The 23,184-nt window shown below is 41.9% G+C and overlaps 1 protein-coding gene across 2 annotated transcripts in view; it reads right to left on the bottom strand.

Moving 5' to 3' along the window:
- Positions 1-7,380: 7,380 nt before the first annotated feature.
- The window catches only part of CPSF6 (cleavage and polyadenylation specific factor 6), a 38,216-nt gene continuing 22,412 nt past the window's right edge, over positions 7,381-23,184 (bottom strand). Inside the window, exons 5-10 of one of the 2 annotated variants that reach the window (XM_038756624.1) lie at positions 22,648-22,824; positions 21,141-21,645; positions 19,397-19,512; positions 18,952-19,105; positions 18,256-18,450; positions 7,381-9,683 (exon numbers count right to left, since the gene is read on the bottom strand). In XM_038756624.1, coding sequence (XP_038612552.1) covers positions 18,261-18,450; positions 18,952-19,105; positions 19,397-19,512; positions 21,141-21,645; positions 22,648-22,824 — 1,142 coding nt within the window. In that variant the 3' untranslated portion in view covers positions 7,381-9,683; positions 18,256-18,260. The remainder of the gene's footprint in view (positions 9,684-18,255; positions 18,451-18,951; positions 19,106-19,396; positions 19,513-21,140; positions 21,646-22,647; positions 22,825-23,184) is intronic. The other variant, XM_038756625.1, reaches the window with a different exon arrangement.

Genomic DNA, 23,184 nt, shown 5'->3' with positions numbered 1-23,184 from the left:
TTGACATATACGCACGGACATATATTCACACCCCCACCCCTCACATATTGGAAAGTTTCTGCATCCTCAAATCATAGCCCACTTTCTAAGGCTGGCTCTGTCCTAGGTGAACGGTATTCATTTCACTAAGCGAGGTGTCTCAATCTCCTGCAGAAGATGCTGTGTAATGTTTACTAATTGTCTAGAAATCTTAGAAATTAGCGCTACAAAACGGCTTTTTAGAACAGGGCTTTGCACATAGTAAGCGCTTAATAAATGCCATTATTATTATTATTATTATTATCAGTGACCTTCAGGTAGTGCAAAGATGGACCACTAGCGGGCGGTATCCACGAATTATTTAAATACCTTGATATCAGAAAATATTAATTTTATTAGTCTTACCTGCAAATTCAGCCACGGAGAGAAAGTTGAAAATCAGCTGAGTGTCGACAACTACATATTTTCCAATATTGAATTCGGTGTTACGAATGGCAACTCTTCAAGCTGATAATCCACGGTCCAGGTCGACCCGCTGGTCTGGAACTCCCCACTCACAAATATCAGAATAATAAGAGTATTAATGGTACTTAAGTGTTTCAGGTTCCAAGTTGCTGAGCGCTGGGGTAGCTGCAAAATAACCGGGTCCCACATGAGGCTCACGGCCTAAGGAGGAGGGACAACATGGACCGAATCTCCCCATTTGGCTGATGAGGGAGCTGAGGCCCAAAAAGTGAAGTGACTTGTTCAAGGTCGCACAGCAGACAAGTAGCGGAGCTAGGATTAGAACCCAGGTCCTCTGTGGCTCCAGGCCCAGGCTCTTTCTGCTAGGCCATATTGCTTCTATATCTGACAGACCACCACTCACCTCACTTTCAAAACACTGCTCCAGTGCTTAGAAAAGTGCTTGGCACACAGTAAGCACTTAACAAATGTCATTATTATTATCATCTCCAAGAGGCATTCCTCATTTCCCCTACTCCCATTCCCTTCTGCTTTGTCCTGGCACTTGAACTGAATTTATTTATTTATTTTACTTGTACATATATCTATTCTATTTATTTTATTTTGTTAGTATGTTTGGTTTTGTTCTCTGTCTCCCCCTTTTAGACTGTGAGCCCACTGTTGGGTAGGGACCGTCTCTATATGTTGCCAACTTGTACTTCCCAAGCGCTTAGTACAGCGCTCTGCACACAGTAAGCGCTCAATAAATACGATTGATTGATTGAATACTCAACACACCTTCAGCCCTACAACAGCTGTGTGCCTGTACACAATTTTAATGTCCGTCTCTCCTTTCTACACTGCATCATCCGTACGGGCAGGGAGTATGTGCCTAACAACTGCGCAGTACTCTCCCAAGCTCTTAGGACAATGCTCTACACACAATAATGATCAATAAAATAATAATTCTGGTATTTGTAAAGTGCTTACTATACGCTAAGCACTGGGGTGGATACAAGCAAATCAGGTTGGAGAGTTCTTGACCCATCTGGGGCTCACGCTTAATCCCCATTTTACAGACGAGGTAGCTGAGGCTCAGAGAAGTGAAGCGACTTGCCCAAGGTCACAAAGCAGACAATAAGCGCTCAACAAATTCCACTGATTGCACCTTCTGCTAATCAGTCAAAAGACCAATACGATCGCAAAGTACTTCCTATTGATATTAGAACAAATACTGATCTTGGGGCTTACATGGGGGGGGGGAAAAGATTTGTTTCTTGGATTAGGTCGCAGTCAGTAAAGATCAATGCAAGGCTGCAGTTTTCAATGAGTTTCCATGTGTTTTAGCTCTGCCGTCAAATCTGAATGATAAATAATAATAAATAATTGTTAAGCACTTTCTATGTGCCAAGCACCATTCTAAGCAGTGGGGTAGATACAAGGTAATGAGGTCAGACACAGTCCATGTCCCTAACAGGGCTCACAATCTTGATCCCCATTTTACAGGTGAGATAACTGAGGGCCAGAGAAGTTAAGTGACTTGCCCAAGGTCACACAGCAGACACGAAGCAGGAGCCGGGATTCGAAACCACGTCCTCCAGCTCCCAGGCCCTTGCTCTTTCCATTAGGCCACGCTGCTCCTCTCGTTAGCCAGCTAACGATAGGGAGGAGTCCAGAAAAACCGGTGACTCTCCTCTCCTCACTCCAATCTGTCAATCGGCGATACTGCGTGCAGCACACTATGCTAAGCGCTTGCCAAGGTACAACTGCAGCGCTAACCCACCAGGACTCTCAGGGTTGACTGAACCCTCCCAGCACCATCTTATATGTCAGACAGGCAAACTTACTCACCAGCAAAGCACTCCCTGAGACAGGGCTACATGTATGCGTTGCCCAAACTATTAAGCCTTTAAAATTAACATATTGTTCTTTCGCCTGAACTGTGCCAAAACAAAAATCAATCAACCGCGTCTCTTTCACGCGAAAATTCCCTAGGAAAAAAAAAAAGGGTTGCCCTTGATCACGGCCTTCAGGAACTGACTCAGTCCTTTGTCAAAATATCTCCAAAGACAATGCCGGCAAGCATAAAGCATTTATTACGTGCCAAAAGCCATTCTAAACCCTGGGGTGGATACAAGATGATCAGTATGATAAGTCCCTGTCCCATGGCTAATATTTACCTAGCCACCTTTACTGCTGCAGGGTTTTAGGGAGATACTGCCAACTGAATTAAGATGATAAATTGAGAATACCGCAGACACATTGCAGTTCAATCCATAAAGACTACGGAGAGTAAGAAATGGAAATGATTAATAACAATGAGCCCCAATCTTCAAATCTGCTTTAGTGGAGGTCTTGGTGCTTTAATAAAGTGGATGAATCTCATCTTCAGTTACAACAAACAAGTGCTGAATGGCAAAGATCACTGCAGGTAAAAACTCTGCAATGATTAAAGGATTTTACCGAGAGCTGGATGAACACGTATTGGCTTCGCCTGCTTTCAACAATGCTGTTTTTTTTTAATAAAAAGCTCAACTTAATACATTTAGTATTATTTGCCCTCCACTAATTTCCCCCTCGCCACATACCCACCCTTCCTGTTTGTTTCTGCTCCCAAATCCCTTCTCTGAGAATTGACACCTAAATAAGTTTCCAGATTGACCAAAAATATCTTAAAGCAGCGTGGGCTTTGTGGGAAAGAACCCAGGCCTAAGAGCCTGAGGACCTGGGCTCGAACTTGCCCGTGCTGTGACCTTGGGCAATTCACGTCAGTTCTGTGCCACAGTTTCAACTGTAAAATGGGGATTCAATACCTAGTCTCCCTCCTACTAAAAGCCCGAGCCCCACGTGTATCTACCCCAGTGCTTAGAACCGTGCTTCGCACATCGTAACAAATACAATAATTATTTAATCCATCAGGAGACGTTGGGATGCCCTTTTTTCCATGGACAATGATGGCGTTGATACTACTAGATAACTCAAACCTCTCAGGGTCACACCTGGAGAGTTTCCAGCACTCTACCAGTCTCGGATACGGGGAAGAGAGCCAAGCAGAGGCCTACCCATTCCATCCCTAGCTTGGACAGTGGCTAGCGAGAGGAAGGCAATCAGTTACAAGTCAAAACTCACCCATGCTGGGCAGCAGCGGCACGCGAGAGAGTTGAGGGCGGAGACTCGAGTTTACTGCGTGGAAGAAGGCAATGGTAAACCAATTCTGTATTTTTACCCAGAAAACTCTATGGGAACACTACCAGAACGACTGCAGATGGAGGCGGGGGCGTTCTGGGAGAGATGCCTCCGTGGCGTCGTTATGAGTCGGAGACGACTCGACGGCGTAAAACAAGATAATCCAAAGGGCACGGAAAATAACGTTCTAAATACTACCCTTACAGCTTAACACTCAAGATAAGTCCTCCTACAAAGGTCTCCGAGATTACTTATCCGAGAGGATAGCCAATAAGGCAGAGTCTAAATCCGATCTTTTTTAGGATTATTTTTTTAAAACACCAGGCAGAAACTCCCTGCTTCTAGAAGGTAATCTTGGTGCACATGCAGGGGAGGCTGTTCAGTGACAGACCCGATTTTCCGTCGCACTTTATTCGTTTGGATGCATTCAGACAGACAGGCGATAATACCACAAAGGACAGACCGCAAAATATTTATCAAAACTGCATTTTATTTCTCCAATACAAGTTAAATACCATGCTTGTCACTATTGTTGCAATTTAAGACCAACAGTGATCCTACGGTAAACTGCTAAACAGTCACCTAAATGCCTAAATGGAGAGAGAGGAAAAAATGAAGACAAAAACATGAACATTAACAAAAAATGTCAACTAGGCAAACCCTTCTATAGAACGGAATGGGCTTCAGTGGCCTCTCATTCGGAAATTTCGACCGCCTGGACGTTAACTGAGAAATGCCCATTTGGTCAAGTACTCTTCTTACCTGTGTACAGAATCATATGAAGCCATCACTAAAATCCTAAGGCTTTCTTTGGCCTGCTGGCATTAAACCGATCGGTTACTGACAAATTTCTTGCATTTCGAAATTCAAATCGAGACCCATCGCGGTGTGCCGTTTGCTATCAGGGTCTTCCCACTGTACAGTGTACCAAGAGGTACAGAGCTGTACACTGTAACCTAGCTCTCAAATAGTCTGCCGACACCAACTTAAAGGGAGAGAAAAAAGGGAAAGGAGGACACTCAGGGTCCTGTCTCCTTTAATACTATTACCCTTTAAGGATAAAAAACCAGTAAGCAAGAATTATCAATTTTTCATCAGTATTTTTCAATACTATAGAATTCAACAAAGTGTAATGTAATGTGAGCGAGACAACACATCCGTTTAACTTGCATGTTCCGTTATCAATTTGTGCTGCTACGCACGGTTGATTTATCTTTTTTTAAAACCCCAATGAATTTCTCCAGTGCTTTCTGTACAAACCCTGGAAATGTTTCATTCCTTACAATTACTTCTTCGGGATTTACATGACTTGAAGCGTTTAAATTTTTAAGACTTTCATTCAAAAGTCATCTGCAATAAAATAGGACGTCCCCACCTGACATAGCCACAGAGAATATTAAACTGAAATGGGTTCAGGCTACAATAGCAGACTTCAACCACCTGAAGTTTTGAAGAAGACAAACTCTCACAAAACGATTCCAGGCAGGATAAAAGGCATACCACAACTGTTGGAATTTTTAGAATATTCCTTAAAATCCAAGATGCTCCTTCCCAATGCCAGGAAAGACAAATCTAAAGAATTTCCCCACAGAAACACAGCTTATTGAGCTCTTCAGTGTCTCTCCTACATCAAGATATTCCAGACTTTTAAATCCCGAATCTTTAGATTCTAAGTGAAGCTGAACTTAAGGCCACATATTTGCAATTCTCATGAACTTTTTCATAGACCGTTTCATGCACAACTAGCCTAAGGCTTCTGAAAGTCAAGTTTGTTAAGCTAATTTTTAAGAGCCATTGCCAAAACTGAAGGTTGACGGCAAACAGACTAGTGTCAGAATAAGGGGAAAAAATGACTTAAAAAACAAACGAAAACAAAACAAAAAACAAACACTGCATGTATTTTACCAGAAACAATGACAAATATGTACAACATTTAAGTCTGCGGTTATTCACATACAACGCATTTACAGAGGACTTGGGGAGACACCTACTTAAAACAATGAAATGGAAATAAACAGCCTTTCAAAAACACGATCCTCTTGAGAATACGGCATGGATTCTCAGTCAAAACATAACTTCCTCTTAAAATAATTTAAGGTGAAGCTTAGACATAATTCTGATTTCTCACCTTATGTGGTACAGAAAAAGCACTAGCCATCGAGTCCAAAATGTCAGAGAAAAAAAAAAACCACCCCACCCACCTCATCCAAACCAGAATATAGGACCTCTAGCATCTTGTCATAAAAAATAATCTACAGTATAGGTTATTGGCACATTTAAATACACAGGGGAAAGATTTGAATTTTGAATAACCCAACTTTCACTACAAAAGATTAGACAACTTCCATTAAAACCTCCCTATTTATTCAGGAACTGTCACCAAAGACTGACAGGTCAAGAAACACTCTCCACAGGAGACTAATTAAAACAGTAACCTTAGCTATACTTCATGTACAGTTTTCTGGCTTTTACGGTTTAAAATGTAAACTGCCTAACAGCTTCCTATCTAAAGCCTCCTTATTGATATAGGGTAAACGATAAGCTTAGGATAAGTGAGATAGATCAGTAGCCACGGAATAACACCTTATTTTAGATATTACCTATGAAACTCCTTACTCCAAATAGCAGGCAGTTCCAATTAAACTATCGGTGGAAAAAATCAACCTCCACCGTTATCACACATCACCCACAGAAGTACATTAGATACAGTTTCATTCCAAAACGCTTGAGTAATAATTAAAAGCACCCTTCAGATACTCATTACCGAGTCATCAGGTAACCTGACGACAAATCTGCCCAGGCACCACACGTTTTCAGGAGCCCTTTAGAGTGAGATGCACAGTCCATCTCGACATTGTTCTTTTGGAGGGTTTAAGAGCTGACCTCTTCAGACTCTTTTTGTACTCGAAAAGCAAAGAAAACGTTTTCCGCTTTGCCCGTTTTTGGAGAAATACCACCACCACCCCAAACCCCCGTCCCCCAGCCCTTGGCAGAGGGAATTTTGTAGGAGCCCTGCAAGAGAATTTTCTTTCAGATCACGAGACACGTAACTGTGTGGACAGATGGACAGATGAGGGAGGCGGCAAGGGACCTTAAAAAAGCGGGCATTCACTCATTCAATCGCACTTATTGAGCACTTACTGTGTGCAGAGCACTGCATTAAGCGCTTGTGGAAGTAAACAGACACATTCCCTGCCCACATCGAACTTCAGAGTCCTAATGGGTGGATTCCTGAAATTCTGGTGCTCTTGGGCCATGCCGGAAGTATTCTGGGGACGGAGAGACGGTGATAAAAACGGAACCAACTTGTACTTCCCAAGTGCTTAGTACAGTGCTCTGCACACAGTAAGCGCTCAATAAATACGATTGATGATGATGATGAACCAAGGGATGAGCCTGTTGCTGGGTAGGGACCGTCTCTATACGTTGCCGACTTGTACTTCCCAAGCGCTTAGTACAGTGCTCTGCACACAGTAAGCATTCAATAAATACGACTGAATGAATGAATGAACGCAAGACAAGAAGGGTGGATTCTCTACTCTAATTCCCAGGCCCAAGGGCAGCTCCCACAATAATAATAATGGCATTCATTAAGCGCTTTCTAAGTGCAAAGCACCGATCAATCACGCCACCCAATTATCCGCACATGAAGAGAAGCAAGAAAGGCAAGGGACAGGACTGCTAATGACAGCTATTCGTCTGGCCAAGACAAAGTAAAGAAACTGACTTTGTTTCGGCGACCTAATAATGGACCAACTCCTCACGAGCAAGCGATTTTGACAGCTTTATTGCCAGCAGAAGAGAAAATGGAAAATAAAATAAGCCAAGATTAAAAGTCTCTCTCGAGGCACATTAATAAAGGGCTGACTGTTCGTATTTTAAACCACCCTGTGTGGAGTTAATATTCAGGTGAAATCATTCATCTACTGCAGAAGAGGAGTCTTGTGGATATTTACTTACCTGCTGCCCCCATCAATATTAACTAGTGCCTTTTTAAATAAGTATATGCCAACATTCCTTCCCTTTGGCTTTTTAGAAAGTTTTAAGAAAGCTAACAAAGGACACCAGAGCTACTCGAAAACCTATGCACAAAATAGGAAAATAAAAATGATGTGAAATCGTTACAACTTCAAAATTCCATGTACTAGGTAGTTTAACTTGAAACACTGTTGAGCAAGCGTTTGAAAATTCCCCCGACAGCAAATAGTCTGGGCAGGTACCAGTGATTCCATGCATGAACATTCTGGTCACAAAATCAAAATATCAAGAAATAAAATTCAGGTTAAAAGCACAAGGATAAATCCTTAACTAACAGCCAGTTTGTGGATGAAAAAGTGATCTATGATAAGAGATGACAGAGGAACGTGCAGTGCCAAGCCAAGTTTCCCCAGTTGCACAAAATATGGTATTTTGCCTGAAAAGTCAAACAAGGTCTGAAACTTGGTACAATTTAAACAGAGCCAGAGTTTTCTCAAAGACTTTTCAAAAATTTTAAGGCCACTGGGGCCTTTAAAACTTATCTTAAAAACAAATCACTTTCATAATCAATTAAACGCCTGGTACATTTACTCTCGGCTCTGCCTACCAGACAGGCTAGATTGGGGGTTCTCTGGACTGTAAGTCCGTCGTGGGCAGGGATCGTACCTAACCACCTCTACCGAAGCGCAAAGTACAGTGCTCCGCACATGGTGAGCGCTCAATAAATACCACAGATTGATTTCCAGTTTTCCAATTTAGATCAAAACTGACCAAATCCATGGGTAAGCCGGTTCTCTTTTTTTTTTTTTTCTCTTGGAAGTGTGCCGGTGCAGTTTCTAAGCAATTTATTTTTAAGATAGGTTGGAAAAATCTCAGATAGTTAACTGTAGCATGAGCTAATGGGCTGCATGGATACAAACATTTCCTCAAAACATTGTGCAGGAGATTACATATATCAAAAATCCTAGTTACGAACCAAGATAATAAGAGAGTATGGCATCTCTCAGAACGCACAGCTCCTGGAAAACGGAAACTAAGGCCTTCTTTACTCACATGTATCTGGTGCACAGCTGTATATACATTGCCCATATGGTTTGGGGGAAAAAAAAACACCCAGAAACACCATCAATATAAAACTGTAAACAACTGCAGTACCACCTTGAAACTGCCGTCAGACCTCCCCGACACTAACGATCTACCTTTCGAAGCTGCAATTGTTTTAAGTGTAATAAAATTGCGTGCCATGGCAGACTGTGCGGATTTTACTAAAAACTGGGAACACTTTCCATTCCCTTATCCTAAAACACTGCCTTGACTACTTGCATCACAGAACGTCAGGCTGCAGTCTTTACAGTTTTACATGTCATTTAGCAAATTCACAAGCCACCTAGGTAAAAAAACTGCTCGAAAAGCAGAATAGAGAAATATTAAATACCCCAGCTAATCGCCTAGTCTAATATCGAAATTAAGTGTGCGACACTTAATCGGTATGGTTCATTAAACGCAAGATTAGGTTGATGCATTTCCAAAATCTATTGCGATGCTTTTTTTAAAGACAGTATAAATGTTGTTCTAGTCACATGATCTCTAAATATTGCTGAACACAAGACTTTCCCTGAGGTGTAAACATCAAATAACTTGAACAGCTTTACACATCAGCCCCATTAAACAGTTTATTACAACACTACATCTATGGTAATCAAAGTGGTGCTGTTTACAGACATTATCATATGAACATTTTAAACAAGAACAAACTACCGTAAAAAACAAGCATTTACTTGACTTTTTTCCCCCCCATTTGCTTGCACAATTATAATTGCCAAAAGTATATAACCAGTAATAAAGTTGCAAAAGCTATAACTTTTAAATCACACAGGTTTCCTTCAAATAAAACAGGTAAGCAACGTAAAAAGTAAAAGTAGAGCTACTGGTTACCATTTATGCAGATTTGCTTTATTCAGATCTATTCCTGTTCATTTTTATCCTTGAATCCTTACGGGTTCGGTGCAGTCCCCAGAAGCAAACTGCCGGACAAGCGTCTGTTTTTCTCCCATGAAGAATGTTTCTTGTCTTGTGAGGCGTTCCTCTTCCTTCAGCTGTAATGTGTCAAAATTTGTGATGTAGATTTTTTGCTATTCCCCACAATACACAGAAAATGTTGGCTTAACTATACATACACAAGTCGTGCAGCTATTTGACCGTCATCTACCACACAGTCACGGAAACAGCAGCTGCTTGGCCGTCAGAGGAAAACTCAGGGCTCCTTTGCCGGAGAAGGCAACGGCGTCTTCATATTTTCCCCAATTCCCTCTGCCTCCCGACAGAAACCAAATTGAATGGACGGTATAGTGCTCTCTCAATCCGAAAAGCCCACTGTGAGACACGCAAGCAGCTACTGTTTCTGCGACGATGGAAACATCGATAGGAGCGTTTCCTAAAAAATGCAGACTACAAAAAATAAATGGAAAAGTGCCCGGATGGTTTTACTGCTGTGTGTTCATCCACTCACACACCATTTCTAACCAACTGAACAGAAAATGCTATCCTCAATGTAAAATGAAACGGGCATTTTACAGCTGAATATTTTAACAGCGTACAGTCATTTCTGCAATTGTTATAATTCACGTTTCTTCTATTACAAAAGTTGTCAATTAAAAGTATATCAATACGGGCATAAATTAAATAAGACCACATCTAGGTACACGGCTTTAATTGAAAACAGTAAATGAAAATACAAATAGGAAGAAATTCCTTCGCTCTCACCCCATTCTCACCCTCTGGTGTTTTTTGAAGTGTTTCAGACTAACCATAAAATAATGTCCAAGAAACTAAATTCATTCAAAACTAGTGGCTGCCAAAGCTCACGTGATATTTGAATGGCATAATTTGATATAGTAAAATAACCCGTTACATAAATATGCATACTTCAAATAGAGCTTCACAGTTTAAACATTTAAATAAGGACTCAGCGCATTTCCAATGACAACATGATTGGTCACTCAAACACCAGACACTTTAAAACAGTAATTCCAGGAGACAAAAAAAAAAGGGGGGGGGGCATAAAGTGTTTGCGAGAACTCTATTCTAAAATGGTTTTGGATTTGCAAGAACTACTTGGTAATTTTTGCTAGGAATCATTTCAAGATACCCTTTACCCCCCCACACACACACTATAATTTGGAGGGTCACTTTATTAATTTAAACCAGTAATATCTTTGGGAAGGAGAGAAGTGATTTTCAGGAATGATATTTCACTAATTGGTGCATTTTAAAAGTAGGGTGGAGCGAAAGACCATACAACCGGACTGTTGTATTGTTTCTTTTAATTCAATATCAACTTAACTGCCCCCACAATTTATTTCCCCATTGCATGATGCACATTGGCTGGGTTTTTTTCAGGGGACTACAGCTTATGGAGGAGACTTTTTAAATAGGCCAGAAATTTGGGGCAGCAGCTTTGCCCGGTCACAGAACTCCCTGCTTGAATCCAGAAGCTCCCGAAGTCCTCTGGATTCAGCTCTGTCCCTTTTTTTTTGTCCTTTTTGGGGGCAGGGAGGGGTAGGCCCCTTGCAGAGTTCTCATTTATGGGGTTTTGAGAAGCAGTGGGGCCTAGTGGAAAGAGCACAGGGTTGGGAGTCGGAAGAGACCTGGGTTCTAATCCCGGCTCTGCCACCTGTCTGTCTGTGACTGGACACATCATTTAATTACTCAGGGCCTCGGTTCCCTCATTTGTAAAATGGGAATAAAGACTGTGTCCACCCTGGTTAGCCTCTATCTAACCCAGGGCTCAGCACAATGCCTGGCACCTAGTAAGCCCGTAACAAACACAATTAGAAAAAAAAAAAGGCCCAATTTTTGATCACCCACGTCAATCTATGTGGGTAACGGTCAAAAAGTCTAAAAGGTAAAAACATCCCTCTGAATTAAAATTTTATTAGGAAAATGGTCATTAACTCCATTCAACAAAAATACAGAGGGAAAAGTTTTATGGCCAAACATACACATTGCATATAGTACCGTTTTACACGCTGTTCTCTCTTTAAAAGAAAGACAACTCCCGTAACTCTTCTATCCAGTTTCAGAGCAACACACAACCACATGAACCTCCCACACAGAGGATGGTCAACTTTGCAATCACTTTGTTATGTATGCATATTTAAGGACGTGTAAATCGGCATGAAAAGGAACTAGTATTTTTAATTATACAGAACAAATAAAAGTTGGGGACAGTTTCAGTAGTTAGTATGATGTAAATACTGTGCATCACAGTTTGAGCAGGTGAAAAGGAAATTTTACAATTTCGGTAAAAGGAAACAAATGGAAAGACTCCTCATGCAGCAATCCAGTTCATTTCTTTTAAATATTTCAAAGTGTACCTCTACATAAGAAAAATTACAAAAAGGCTTACATATTGCGGATAAATTCATTGCCCTTGCTTTCAAGCAGTGTCACTCTGCTCTACAAAACTGTCAGCCGGTGAGCAATTTTTTTTCAAAAATTAGAGGAAAATGTACCATAAGCAACTCTTTGGCTACACTTGAAAGTGCTATGATAACCTATCAATCAATTAATGGTACTTAGTCACCATCGCTGGTATTTATTGAGCGTTTACTGGGTTCAGAGCAGTGCATTAAGAGCTTGGCAGAGTAAAATAAATACAATAGAGGTGGTAGATACGTGCCCTGCCCACAACAAGCCGAGAAGCAGTGCAGTCTAGTAGATAGAGCGCGGGACTGGGAGTCATTAGGACTTGGGTTCTAATCCCGGCTCTGCCACTTGTCTGTTTTCCGACCATGGGCAAGTCGCTTAACTTCTCCAGGCCTCAGTTACCTCATCTGTCAAATGGGGATTAATACTGTGAGTCCCGTGCGCGACAGGGATTGTGTTACACCTGATTGGCTTTGATCTACCTCAGTGCTTAGTGCAGTGCCTGGCACACAGTAAGCCCTTAACAAAGGCCAGTTATGATTATGATTAATGAGCTGTCAGTCTAGATGGGGCGACTGTACAGGAAACTTATGTACAGAAAAGTCGCCCCTTTAAAACTCGTGACTTTTACAGAGCTGCTAAAAATATCAGTAATGTCAGCTCTTTGGGGGCGGGGACTATGTCTACCAACTTTGTTGTATTGAATTTACCCAGGCACTTTATACGGTGCTCTGCACAAAGCAGGGACTCAATGACTATAACTGACTGAAAAATACCATTGATTGAGACCCCAAAAGTTAACTAAAATTTTAAGACACTCCTGAAAACTGTCAGGTGAATTTACATCTCAAGAACGGGCATATTTATAGACTACTTTCATGGTTTCTATACTTCTAGTTCCCTCTAGACTAAGTTTCTTGTGGACAAGCTACGTGTCTTTCAATTCGATTGTACCGTATTCTCCCAAACACTTAGTAAAGTGTTCGGCACACAGTAAGTGCCGATGAATGCCATCCGCTGATTATAGTGGGCACTTGCATTTTAAAGTGCTTCACCCTTTGCCCCATTGAACCATAAAACATACTTTAGTGGGCAACAAAAATTTACTCTCGGGACTGAAATTAACCTAGTAAACTGGGAATGAGAATAGGGTGGGCAGAGAAAGGGCATTTTAAGCCAGCACTCTCACCTGCCAAGGATTATATTGTTCCAACTTGACAAAGGCAGCCCCAAGTGGGACCTTAGGCTCTTTTATCTATTCCAGTATGTAATACAGTGAGCGCTTTAACAAATACCACAATTCGGTACAAAACAATAAACCAATGACAATCTCAACCTTATATTCACCATGTGAACTGAACTCAGGCTATTAGACCCATTTTTTGATACTGTAGAAAACTCCCTTCACTACTGCTTCTGTTCTTATTTTAAGATTTTTTTCCCTCAATCTGGGAACAGTACTTACCTCCTTTTTACCCCAGCACTCCCTTCAAGGGGAGCACTAAATCGGTCAACAGTAACGACCGACTTTTCCCATAAACATAAAAATCCATAAACATATTTGCCATGAAAGTGAAATCAGTTACAGTCCCCGACAATTGACACACTTAATAATAATAATGACGGCATTTATTAAGCGCTTACTATGTGCCAAGCACTGTTCTAAGCGCTGGGGAGGTAACAAGGTGATCAAGTTGTCCCACGGGGGGGCTCACAGTCTTAATCCCCATTTTACAGATGAGGTAACTGAGGCACAGAGAAGTCAAGTGACTTGCCCAGAGTCACACAGCTGACAATTGGTGGAGCCGGAATTTGAACCCAAGACCTGATCCAAAGCCCGTGCTCTTTCCACTGAGCCACGCTGCTTCTCTAATCACTTCACTAGGAACACTTTTAAATGAGTGTCTTCACTGATTGTTGCAAAAAGTTGTGAGAATTTACAATGTGCTACCTGAATAGGCATGCTCAATGTCTGATAAAATTTATTTTGGCTCTATTAAAAACACAGTAAACTACAGGTTTAATTTACAAAGCAAATAAAACACCACCATAAGCAATTTCACATTGATATGGGAGAGGGCAGAGTAACCCATTTGGCCAGTGAGGAAATTTACCTCAAGGCACCTTAAACAACATCTTAAACCAAACTATTATTCTCAAACCACAGTGAGCAAAACACCAAGAATTTCCATCCAAGGTAGGAATCGCTACAGAACATTGTGCAGTTTTCCCCTCAAACTCAGGGTAGTTCTGTTGTTAAAATATGATTGACCAGTTGCTACAACAAAGACCAGGGACAAGCAAAAAAAAATTAGGAAACAAAATCCAGATTCAAACGTCCGCGAAAGCAGAAAAAAAAAATCTACAACTTTGTAGATTCAATTCTTTCAGCTACCTGAAGAATAATTTCCTTTGGACAGCATCATTTAGCTAGCCTTGTGGAAAAAAAAATTAAAAAGAGATATATGTCAAATTTATAACTACCAAATCAATCAATGGTATTTCTTGAGAGCTTACTATCTGCAGAGCACTGAACTAAGCATTTGGGAGGGTACAGTACAACAGAATTAGGAGACCCTCCCCTGGCCCATGACAAGCTTACAGTCTAGAATACCTTAGGACATACGTCCTTATGTCTTTATGCTAAAGGATATAAAGGAATTGTTACGGCTCAAGAGAAAATGGAAAACCGAAACAATATTATAGTATTGTTTGGCGTCATTCCTTCAAACTCAGACCCTCCAAATAAAGAGATGGCCCTAAGTGGAGAAACTTCACCAACATTCTTGGACGACTAAATAAAATCCAGGATTTGAGACTGATAAGTTTGCAGATGAACTTTCCCAGTTATAGCCTTTAAAATTTCTAAAAAATATCATTTCCTTCACCAAAGGCTAAACTTATATTATAAAAACCCCGAGGGGCAATACAAGAGGGGGTTACACTAGCTAAAAAGGGAACATTTATGCACCTGATTTGATGATCATTTTTATTCTTACGTTAACTACAACTCTTCAGTTAGTAAAGGCACGCTGACGGCCCAACGTGGCAAAAATAAAATAAACAAAAAATCCTCCTTTTGTGTTATCTGAAAGATGCAGAAAGTTAGGTACTTTCTGTATCAAGACATCTAGACTGTAAACTCGTTGTGGGCAGGGAACGTGCCTTCCAACTCTGTACTGTATTCCCAAGTGTTTAGGACACTGTTCTACACGTAGTGAGCACTCAATCAATCCCATTGATTATTACCATAATATACACACAAGGATGCTGCTACCCGTGTTGTGAAAACAATACGTGCAATGTTTTAGACCTGCACCCTCGAAGAACTAAGAGGTGTTCAGGGTTTTGCTTAAAATGGTTTGAGGATAGTGGTAAAAATGACAATGAAAGGATCACAAATATATTTATATAAAAGTATTTACAATATTAGACCCAACCCAACTTATTAGCATTTGGAGGGCTTTTAGAAAGCAAAAGTTGTACAGTTTTAAAAATAGTTAATCAACAATTCAAACAGACAAAAATTATGATGGGACAAACAATAGCAGGTTATTGACGTTATATCAACTAAGAACGTGCCCGTTCAGCAATGCATCATTTTATAAAATTACATTACTTTTAACTTGAATAGACTTGTCTACTGATATTCATGTCAGCCCATCATTCCCCTGTGGATTTTAGACCTTACAAGAAAATTTAAAAGGAGCAATTTTAAGGCTTCTTCAAATCAATAAACAGTTTAACGTGTTGGGACTAAATTAGCATTAAAGGACCAAACCTTTTGTTTTTTAGTTTTTTAAGTTTTAAATATTTCACCTTGATTCCCATTCATTTTATGCACTTTTACATCAGTAATCAACTACTGGGATTTTAAATGGCACAGGATTTCAGGACAACATTAAATGACTCTGCCAACATTGAACTGGCGTATGCAAAAAAAAAATTGGCTCAAATGAAGGTATAACACAGTATCACAAATTAATTTGGATCAATAAACAAACAGAAATGTGGAAATTTTGATATCGCACATCAGTTTTAAGAAAAAAAATACAACATTTTGCATGTTATATGTTCATCATTAATCCTATTAGTTGAAAGTAGTTAGATACAAATTATGACACAAGTTATTAAATGTGATTAATGGCATGTTGCACTGTCACATTAATTTAAAATTTACATTGGACTTTACACATCAGAAGGCAGATTAAATATTTTTTTACTGTAGCCAATACCAGGCATCAATGTCACTAAAACATAGGAATAAAGAGAGGAAACCTGGATCAAAAGCCCCACCAAAAAATCAGCCCAGCTGTCAAAAACATGTACCTCATTACTGCCATGCTTTCAGTAACAATTAATTTGCTGGTATTTGTTGACCATACCTACGATTAAAAAATACAACGCAGACCCCTATACCTGATATAAGTGGAACATGTTTACTGATCAATATGGTTCCTGAAATGAAATTTGCCAACTTAAACCCTCTGTTAATAATTTTAAGTAACAAGCCATGAAAAGATTTTAATTTATCCTGTGAAATTCAGTTGCTCGCTCACTGATTATTGGAAACTTTCTTTTATAAATTAAAACAGGGATTTATTCTTTAATGAAGGAAAAGAAAATATTACAAGTGCTCAACATTTTGACCCACATGGTGCTTCACACCTAGCAGCTGAGCATTCGTTTCACATACATCTCAATATTCTTGTTACATAATGTCATATATATTAGAAAAGAGTAGTTTAGAAGATGAAAGGCAACTTGGTTTTATAATCCAATTTATAAGTGTGATTTCTGAACACTACATCCTTGGCCTTGAAGGTAAATGCTACAACATGCACATAATAAAAGCCTTGCAAAATTACAGCTTGAAGTAACTGTGCAAACCGAAATCAAAGTTTTAAAATTCAACTTTTAATTTGACTCGTGTCCAACCGAAGAAGGGCAGAATCTGTCAACTGATAAGGGATAATCCCTCTGCAACATTATCCACCAGTACTTTTTAGCATTGAGAATCTCAGACATCTGTTAAAACTTGTTCCATAATTCAAATACCATTTTAAACACAGGAGGCCCAGAGACCATAAAAGCTTTAGATTACTGAAATAAATTACATGCATCTGGAGGGTTAGCCTCACCTAGAAAACAAAGCTCTTATTTTTACCTCGTTTCACTTGAGTTGCAGTCCTCTGTTCCTACTTATCAAGGGATTTTCTTACCCTGCACTTTTTATTCCGTGGATCCGCCAACAAGAAATCCTTTTCGCACAAAGATGACCTTGTGTCAAATGCATGAGACTAGGACACTTTTTGTAAAAACAGGATTTAATCCCAATACTGAAAAGTATGAAACACTCTCCTAACGGTTTCCCCAACCTGCCAGAGACAACTCCAACTAATACTGTCTTCGGGGGTTTTATGTAATTTTGATTTCGTACACTTCTTGTTTGTAATGAATAAAGTGCCCTCCAAGAATAGGAAGGCAAGTACAGATATTTCTTCTTGAGTTACAGCCTAAAATACACAAAGGAAGACTGTTTTTAAAAGTATACTACAAGGATTAAGCAAGCATAAAAATGTCTCCTCTCAAACAATTACATTAAGACTCGAATTTGGATGTATTATAAACTATGTGGAATATATCAAGAGTCCTCACAATTGAAAAGTTCTTAAATCTCTTAGTAGGGTACTACAGAAGTAGCTCCTTTAAAAAAATTTAAGTTAAAACTCAAGATTTGTAATTTGATCCAATAGGACTAAAAAAAAAAATAAATTAAGATACCTAGAAAGACCGTCCACCTTCTGCTGCTGCTCAAAGGCTCCTTCATCTTCGCATTAAAAAATGTCACAGGACAAAACTTTAAATGAGCCCTTTTTTTCGATTTTAAAACTGTAGCAAATCCATGCTCTAGAGGGGATTTTAAAAAAACCTACACCAAAATTAATCTTTTTTTAGGTTGGAAATTTAGCTATTTCTTCTTCGCCCCACCACAGTCTGATGATCACTACGTCACGGACGTGAACACGTCCACGCGGTAAGTTGAAGAAAAAAATCACAGACGAGAGTGTTACCTGCCATTACTTACCTCGGTTTAGTCGCTTCAGGGAGAAATACATTCAGCAGATGTAGCTGGAGTATTTAAAACGCAGATATGTACTGTATAAAAATAGCCCTGGGGTTACGTTTACCATTAAGGCTATAAAAAAGGGATCCGCAAGGAAGAATGGCAATACTGACCTTCTCTAACGGTGACGATACTCTCGTTCCCTGTCCCGCTCTCTATCGCGGTCCCGGTCCCGGTCCCGATGTCTCTCTCTCTCTCTGCTCCGCTCTCTATAATAATCATCATGACGATCTCTGCTACGGGATTTATGACGTCTGCTCTTTTCTCTTGATCTACTGTGGTCCCTCTCTCTTGACCGTTCACGTCTTCTAAAAGAAATTACTTCATTAATGTCCCCTTAATGGGGATTCCCTAGAAAACAAGAGTGGCTCTTTCGGGGTGAGGGGAACGACGAAGAGACCCTCGGATGGGCTGACTACCCATTTACTATTCTGCCCTAGGCTGCCTCTCTCAAGTTTTCATCTGCCCGAATGATCGATTGTTCCAGGAAGATTTCCATACTGAGTCCACTACTCTGCTGCTTGCTACTTGCTGATAAATTAGAAACAGGCAATCGAGTTACTTCGCAAAGTATATTTACGTTCAAGCTTTACCCCGATTTACTCCAAATACAGGCACAGGGGAATCGTACAGTGACCCTTTCTAAAACCCTCACTCATCGCCACTGGCTATTTCTACGTGCCTGTATTTGGAGTAAATCGTGATGACCCAAGTCAACGGCACATTTCCAAATCCCACAACAGTAAGCAGATTTTTCCTAAATGTGGCGCCCCTTGGCCTTCAACTGAAATGAAAGCGGAACGCTTTACCTCGATCCAGAACCGTACGACTTGGATTCGATTCCATGAAGGCAATCCTGCAAAGAGCTAATGAGGACTTTGCACCGATCATCAGCAGACACTTTGGATTGTTTAATTAAGGAAATAGCAGTAACCAATGTTTCTATGGCACTCCCATAGTCCCCTGAAAGAGAGAGAAAATGTACATTAACGAAAATCCTTCCACAATCGAAGCCCGGGGTCACCCTGTGATAGATTTCCTTGCACTTTTTTAAATTCAGGGAACAGATTTCCTTGCACTTTTTTAAATTCAGGGAACGGTGAAGTGGGTGCGACGTTTAGCCGGCCAAGTGGTTCAAATGGCCCACAGTGCACTGTCCGTTTCCAATTCTGGGGATTCAGTTATACCTTCTTGTTGGCCAGTAAGAACAAGTAAAGGACCCTGCTACAAATAACGATGGATAGATTTACTGACCAGCACTGGCATCGGACACAGCTCTCGAAATGGCACTGCTGGAGATGGCTCTATTTCTATTCATGATTTCTTCAAATTCAGCTTCACTTAATGGAGCTCTCGCAGCATCCATTTCTCTGCAATAATTAAAAGAGACAAACCACAGAAATGTTTTTTAAAGGCTTTCTTAATCTTCTGGGATGACGACTCTACTCGATTCAAGTTTTTCCAGAAAAAGGCACAAAGGCCTCTCTCCTAAGAGACCATACATCAAAATCGGCTATTCCCCTGAGCACTTTCGTTTGAGAAAAACTTCCTCTAACAATGAGATTAACACAAGCAGCACACAATAAAAACCAAGACCACAAACCCAACCCCATTAAGGCACGATATAAAGAAATGAGCCCGCTAAGTGAACTTTTGCCAAATCGTTACAGAAATACTATTTCGTGTTTTAACGCCTTATTGTTTGCTCCAACCGATTAAAACAAACAACAAAAATCAACCTATAAAAGATACGAATTGGGAGTGGAAAGGAAGAGTAATTTTACCAATACGTAGGACTACACCCAAATGGATCATATAAAATGGTATTTCAAGTACATATTTTTTCTCACTGTGAATGCATAAGGACCGTGACTGGCAGCGCAAACTGCTTTTAGAACTCATTTGTATCTAGATGGACTCCTAGAAGACGGAAGGCAGCATGAGCTAATAAGAAGTGCATGGGACCTGAAATCAGAAGACCTTGGGCAAGCCACTCAATCTCCTCAGGGCCCGCTCTCTCGCCTGTTAAATTGGGTTACGAGAGAGGAGATTGCCGGCCCCGTGTGGGCCAGGGACTGCGTCTGCTCTCAAAAGCGCAAGTCTGCCCTGGTGCTTGCAGAAGGCGGCGACGGTAAACCACTTCCGTATTTTTTACCACGAAAACAATGGAAAATCCATAGAGCTGTTACGAGTCGGAAACGACTCGATGGCATTTGATGACAATGACCACGGTGCTTTGTGCCGAGAGAGCCATAACCTCTAAAGAAAAGTTACGGCAGGGCGGTCTTTTGGAGATAAGCAAAGGGGAAAGGAGTGAAGCTGCTGCTTTAAATGTTCCGACAGCGGAATGAGCAGGTGGGAGGGAAACTCCAGTGCCACTTAGATTATGACGATTCTTGCTGAGCAAAGAAAGGTCATGGCCAGTAGGCATCGAACAGCTGCAGGCACTCTAATATATGTTTCAGAGAAAATGGGAGAAGCAGGAAAAAGAAGGGTGAGAGAAGCCAGGGCTATCAATACTACAGAAAGTAAAACACTCAAGATGAAAGGAGATTATTATTCTTAATAACAACAGTGGTATTTGTTAAGCACTTACTGTAATAATAATAATAATAGTAATAATAATAATAATGGTTATGGTACCTGTTAAGCACTTACTATGAGCCAGTCACTGTACTAAGCACTGGGATGGATACAAACAGGTCAAATTGGACACAGTCCCTGTTCCACGAGAGGCTCACAGCCTCAATCTCCATTTTACAGACGAGGTAGCTGAGGCCCAGAGAAGTGATGTGACTTACCCAAGGTCTCACAGTGGACAGGCGGTAAAGCTGGGATTAGAACCCATCACCTTCCGGGATGTTCCTTTCCCCAAGGGTGTACGATTTTATGAGATAAGGGACACATGGACCACGAGGGCAAGTAAGGAACACAACCCCATCTGTGGAAAACAAGCGTTTGGCTAAGGACCCTGCAAATGCCACATAGAGACACCAACCTTCCGGGAGGTCCATAATCTCCCCTGTCGTAGGGCGGAGGCCGGCCATACGGGTCCGGGGGCGGCGGCCCACGGCTGTCTGACGTCGGCATGCCGCTGTTGGCGGGAGGCGGGAAGAAAGCAGGATTCACATGCGGCGCCGGCGGGGGGGCCCCGGGGGGCGGCCCGGGAAGATGTGGAGGCGGAGCGAGGGTCAGGGGGGGCCCAAGCGGCCCCGGCGGGCGAGGCGGGAAAGGGCCCGGAGGCGGTGGTGGGCCCTGCTGAGGAGGCGGCGGGCCAGGAGGGGGGCCGTAGCCCGGAACCGGAGGAGGAGGTCCGGGGGGGAGCGGACCCAGAGGAGGCTGCCCGAAGGGCTGTCCCGGAAAGAGGACAGGGGGCGGGGGGCGATCCCCACGGTTGGGTGGCCCGGCTAGCGGAGGAGGAAGGACCTGCCCGGGCGGGGGTGGGCCCGGAGGACCCGGCGGGCCGGGGGGACCCAGGGGGGGACGGGGTGGAGTCTGTGCCCCTGAAGGATGGAAGAGAGAAAGAAGAAATTAGTTCTCTGACAAGATTCTTTTTGGCCATTCATTCATCAGAATTCCGTTTCCCTTTCAGCAATAATAATAATAGTGATCATAATGGTATCTGTTAAGTGCTTACTACGCGCCACACATCCTACTAACCACTGGGGAGGACACAAGCAAATCGAGTTGTCCCAGGTAGGGCTCACAGTCTCAATCCCCATTTTACACATGAGGTCACTGAGGCCCGGAGAAGCGACTTGCCCAAGGTCACGTGGCAGGGCCAAGATTAGAACCCATGACCTGCCAACTCCCAGGCCCATGCTCTACCCACTACGCCATGCTGCTTCTCACTGCAGAAGCACTTGTATAATCCCTCAATAAGGCCCTAGGTATCTCACCCTGTAGTGGAGAACAAAACTTCCTCACCATCTCGAGAGTTTCTCAATTCATGGCATTGGCAGATATGCCTTCTACTAAAGAATTTCAGCCTTTAAAGATCTTCAGTATTACTTCCATATATTTATTAATTTGTTCATTCAATAGTATTTATTGAGTGCTTACGGTGTGCAAATCACCGTACTCAGCGCTTGGGAGAGTACAATATAACAACAGACACATTCCTGCCCACAACAAGCTCACGGTCTAGAGAACTCATACATCTCATATTTTATACATTCACACACAAATGTATGTGTATATATATATTTATAGATATATAATATATACACACTATATAGACATATAGTTTTAAATTTCATTTTGACGACAAACCGGCTCAAGGCGAATCTTTTCAAAACAAGCCAAAAAGGCTCGGAAACCCACATATGAAGTTTAAGCGTCTGGAGTCGAACAGAGGGACTCATCGGCTAAAAACGGTTCTGTCTTGATCCAACCGTCCCGATTCCCCAGACGCACTTTAAGCACGAACTGTACTGCTAAGAGCCATTTTGGGGAAAAGATGCCAAGGAGTCAAGCCGCCGTGCCCGGCAGATTTAACACTTTACCTGGAAACGGCGGCGGCGGCGGCCCTCCCGGTACAGCCGGGCCCGGGAATCTGTCCACCCCGGGGACGGCCCCCGGGAAGCGGCCCCTGCCGCGGCCTCCCGGAGGGAACGGCGCCCGCGAGCTGCCTCCCGGGGGACCTGCCTTGCCTTCTCCCGACATCTGTCCCGACTGGGTGGCTACAAAGGAAAAACGCACAGAGGGCAGACGGAAGTTAGGCACGGCTAGACGAGAGCGGGGTCCTTCAACCTTCCTTTACGGCTACGTCCCAGTTGAGGTTCTTAGTTGGTCCCTTGGAAGCAGCGTTATATGAATGTGCGAGACAAAGCACGTTTAGCCCAATGGACAAAGTCAATAATGCAGTCGGCTGCTTCCAAGATCCCAAAATGCCCATCTGCTTTGCTCACCGGCGATTCTCCAACTCACTAGTTTCCGCTTCTCCTGAGTCATCCATCTAAACGCACCTTGCTCCCAGCTCTCCTTCCTCCGTCCCCTCACACTGCTCATTCATTCTTTCAGTCGTATTTATCGAGCGCTTA

The sequence above is a fragment of the Tachyglossus aculeatus genome, chromosome 14, assembly GCF_015852505.1.
Source record: "Tachyglossus aculeatus isolate mTacAcu1 chromosome 14, mTacAcu1.pri, whole genome shotgun sequence".
Lineage (NCBI taxonomy): Eukaryota > Metazoa > Chordata > Mammalia > Monotremata > Tachyglossidae > Tachyglossus > Tachyglossus aculeatus.
Note: the sequence above shows the minus strand (reverse complement) of the source record. Positions and strands in the feature narration are given on the sequence as shown.